Source organism: Elephantulus edwardii, unplaced genomic scaffold (assembly GCF_000299155.1).
Source record: "Elephantulus edwardii isolate Elephantulus edwardi_28Jun2011 unplaced genomic scaffold, EleEdw1.0 scaffold00314, whole genome shotgun sequence".
Lineage (NCBI taxonomy): Eukaryota > Metazoa > Chordata > Mammalia > Macroscelidea > Macroscelididae > Elephantulus > Elephantulus edwardii.
In genome coordinates this window covers 1481437-1485807 of record NW_006400064.1, presented here as the reverse complement: position 1 = coordinate 1485807, position 4371 = coordinate 1481437, and the positions used below count along the sequence as shown (strand labels likewise).

The window sequence follows — 4371 nt, the reverse complement described above, 5'->3', positions numbered from 1 at the left end:
AGTGGAAGCCCAAAATCTCTGTAAATGTTTATGAAAATTAATAAAATATAATTATAGAAAAAAAAAGACTAAGTGGATGACTGAGTTGAATCACACAGCCAACCAGTATTATACAGAACAACAGTTAATAAAGGATTGAACCAATATGCCATAAACCACCAAAGAATCACACTGTACATGCTCAAGAAAGCTCACCTCTGTTAGGTTCCTGGTAAACCTGCACTTTGCCCATCTCAACCCCCAGCCGCCTAGAGAAGAAAAAAGAGGAAATAATAATAAAACACACCTGATATCTTTATTATTTAAGATGATTCATAAATTGGCATTTAAAACTCCTACAAAAGGATAAAATGGCAATATTACATTCCTATCACTTACTATCTCCCCAGGTACTCACCAGGCCTTCCATGACCTAGCTCTGCCTACCTCCGCAATCACCTTCCTGTGATTTCTGCATTCAAATGACTTTCTGTTCCTGAGATACAAACATTCCTCCTCACCACAGGGCCTATGAACTTGCTATTCTCTCTACCTAGAGGGTATGTTCCCAGACATCATTGTGGTACATTCATGTCCCTCAATTCAAATATTATCCCCTCACTTTCAAAAGCTAAAGCAGAACAATTTTCTCCATTATTATTTTTACACAATTTTTTCAAGCATTTACCCCATCTGAAATTATCTTGTTATTTGCTTCTTGTCTGGTTTCACCACTAAAATATAAATTCCATAAGGAGGATGCATTAAATAGTGGGTTACTCACTACTGCTGATCCTCAACATCTAGATCAAAGTCTAATAAACCCAGGGCTCAACAAATATTTAATATCTAAAATTATACTAAATAGGAAGCTAAATATAGTTTTCATCTAGTATACCCTTTACTATCCTTTTCATTCTAATAATTCATTTAGCAATCCCTGGCATACACGAAGCACTTAATAAATAGCTGCTGAGTGAACATGGAAGAAATGGCTAACACTTAACAGAAAGGTTAGTCCTGCTGAAGACTACATACAGTTTACATTTAGATTAAAATACTTGCTTTCAAGTCTAACCATCAGCAAGAATCAGATTATCATATCTAAAACATAAAGGATACAGATTTAACTGGTAAGACTATAACTCACTCAGCAATTTTCTTTGAAAGTTCCATACATGATGAATTTGAATTTGCTGAAAACAACACCAGACCTCCTTTGGGTATGTTCATCTTGGTTTCTAATTCAGATGGTGCCACACAAAACATCAAAACCTTTTTGGCTTTCCAATTCTCAGAGCCTCGAAGGATAAAAAAAAAAACAAAAAAAAACACCACAACAAACCCAGATTAAGAACTACCACACAGGGAGTTCTGGTGGCTTAGTGGCAAGAAGCTGTACGGCAATCCCAAAGGTGTGCAGTTCAAATCCACCAGATGCTCCACTGAAGAAGGAGGGGTGATCTCTTCCTGTGCCAGCTGGATCCAATTGACAGGACAAGGCAAAAGAAAGAAAAGGAAAAAAACAAACAAATGTGAGGGGGGAAGAACTATCACACCACACTGAGGGAGCTCTCATGGTGTAGTCCACAGGAAGTCGCACTACTAACACAAAGGCTGTGCCTCTGCTGATCTGAATCCATCAGCTGCTTGAAGAAAGAAGGACAACCTCCTCCTGTTTAATTTGAAGCCTTAGGAAACCTGCTGGAAGATCAGTCATGAGTCAATTCCAACTCAACAGCAATAAACAGGAGTTTGAATTTTAAAAATAACACTGAAGATTACTTCAGTGAAGCAAATGAAGAAAATTCATTTTCACCATGGTAGTATGTTTTATGTTACCCAGAGAAAGCTTGCTTATGTTTTAGGGTTCTAAATTGATAGAAATATGCTATTCCATGATTTTAAGAGTATTCATGACCAACTGGAATAAGTGATACTTACAAGAAAGGTAGAGCTGAAGAGCCCTGGGAAGCTGATGAGTATACTTAATACTTTGCTGCTTAAAGTCAATTACATTCAACCTCCTTTTACTCATTAACAAAATTCCTCCTAGATTAATATAAAAAAAAGTCAGAACAATTACGGATACACAGATTGATTTTAAATAAAACATAACTAACCTATCTATAGTTGACTTTACCTTTTTTATTTATTTATTTATTTTTATTTATTTATTCTTTTTATGTGTGTACCGTCAAATTGGATCTGACTGGTACAGGAGGCGATTGCTCCTCCTTCTTCAGCAGAGCATCTGGTGGATTTGAACCATGCACCTCTGGGATTGCAGTGCAGTTTCCTGCCACTAGGCCACCAGAGCTCGCCGAGTTGACTTTACCTTTAACATCTGTTTGCTACAAAATCTCTCCCAAGCCAGTCAGTTGTCCCTGAAATGTTCAGATTTTGTCAAAACTGACCTTTATCATCTTCATTGGCCTCAACTGGAATATGAGGTTGACTAAAAACGTCACTGTCTGAGTTTAGTGACTTTAACATACAGTGTGAGTGCCAGAGTAGGTGCAGGAGAACCCATCTGAAAGGTTGTGAGGCAGGGAAACTCTCCAGAAAGCCGACTGAACAACTATGAGATACCATCTCACACCAGTAAGAATAGCAAAATTCAACAGAACAGCAAGCAACAAATGCTGCTGAAGCTGTAGAGAAACTGGAACCCTTATTCATTGTTGGTGGAAGTGTAAAATGGTGCAACCACTATGGAAGGCAGTATGGCGCTTTCTCAAAAAATTACAAATAGAAATACCATTTAGCCCAGCAATTCCACTATTGGGAATATACGCCAAAGAAACCAGTTCTACCACCCAAACAGATATATGCACCCCCATGTTTATTGTGGCTTTGTTCACAATAGCAAAGAGTTGGAAACAACCTCAGTGCCCATCAACAAATAAATGGATAGAGAAGCTGTGGTATATTCACACAGTGGAATATTACGCTGCATTGAAAAACAAGGAACTCATGAAATATTATTCAAAATGGGTGACCATGGAGGACATTATGCTGAGTGAAATATCTCAGTCACAAAAGGACAAATACTGCATAGTGCAACTGTTGTAAAATGGGACTGACATTGGGGTTGGGGGAGAATGGAAAAGATGGGATAAATAATGTATATTGCTTTGAAACAGATGAGGGAGAGAACTGTTTAAAAGGGATATGTGATTGGGTATTAGTGTCATGACAGGAGTCCAGAATGAAGGCTGTACAGTGGAGTGGACCTGGGGAGAGGGACTGTATAACAATTAAGGAATTTTACTTTTCAAAGAGAAGAACAGGGGGGGGGAGGAGTGGGCAGGGAGAAAAGTGCAACAATGAATGAATGGAAATCCAAAGTCTCTGTAAATTTTCATTAATTGTTGTTGCTGTTATGTGTTGTCGAGTCATTTGCGACTCATAGCAACCCTATGTACGACAGCCCTAAACCCTGCTCTATCCTGTGCCAATCGCATTGCCTCTGACACACCCATCCCGATTATCCCAGTCACTGAATCAATCCACCTTATAGAGGGTCTTCCCCTCCTGCGCTGTCCCTCCACCCTACCAAGCATGATGTCCTTTTCCAAGGACCTGTCTCTCCTTACAACATGCCCAAAGTATGTCAGACAAAGCCCCAGAATCCTTGCCTCCAAGGAGTAGCCTGGTTTAACCCTCTCTACGATGAATCTGTTTGTTTTCTTGGCAGTCCATGGTACATTCAATACTCTTCTCCAGCACCACAGCTCAAAGGCGTCAATTCTCCTTCTATCGTCCCTAGTCATTGTCCAACTCTCTGATGCATTCATTACAAGTGATTGCAAAAACCCTGGCCTGTATCAGGTGGACCTTAGTTTCCAGAGAGACACCGTTGCACTTGAGTACTTTAGAGAGGTCCCTAACAGCAGACTTTCCCATGACAATGCGCCTTTTAATTTCCTGGCTGCTGGTGCCAAGAGTGTTGACCGTGGAGCCAAGCAAACTGAAGCTGTGAACAAGCTCAATCTCTTCACCATCCATCCTGATGCTACCTATTGGTCTAGTGGTGAGAATCTTTGTCTCGACATTGAGCCTCAATTCATATTGTAGGCTGCAGTCCTTGACCCTCTGCAGTAAGTGCATGAGGTCCTCCTCAGTTTCAGCGAGCAGGGTTTTATCATCTGCATAACGCAGATTGTTGATAGATCGTCCACCAATCCTAATGCCATGCTTCTCCTCATAGAGCCCAGCCTCTCGGATAATCTGCGCTGCATACAGATTGAAAAGGTATGGAGATAGGACACATCCCTGGTGTACACCCTTCTCAATTTTGAACCATGCAGTGTTGCCCTGCTCTGTTCTGACGACTGCCTCTTGGTCCAAGTATAGGTTTCACATTAGCACAATTAAATGTTCTGGGAT

General features: G+C 40.3%; 1 protein-coding gene across 3 annotated transcripts in view; it reads right to left on the bottom strand.

Annotated features, from left to right (window-relative positions):
* The window catches only part of PRPSAP2 (phosphoribosyl pyrophosphate synthetase-associated protein 2), a 140946-nt gene extending 139672 nt beyond the window's left edge, over positions 1 to 1274 (bottom strand). For 2 of the 3 annotated variants that reach the window (XM_006901191.1, XM_006901193.1), the window contains exons 1-2: positions 1130 to 1274; positions 196 to 248 (exon numbers count right to left, since the gene is read on the bottom strand). In XM_006901191.1, the coding sequence (XP_006901253.1) occupies positions 196 to 248; positions 1130 to 1248 (172 nt within the window). In that variant the 5' untranslated portion in view covers positions 1249 to 1274. The remainder of the gene's footprint in view (positions 1 to 195; positions 249 to 1129) is intronic. The other variant, XM_006901192.1, reaches the window with a different exon arrangement.
* Positions 1275 to 4371: the final 3097 nt, after the last annotated feature.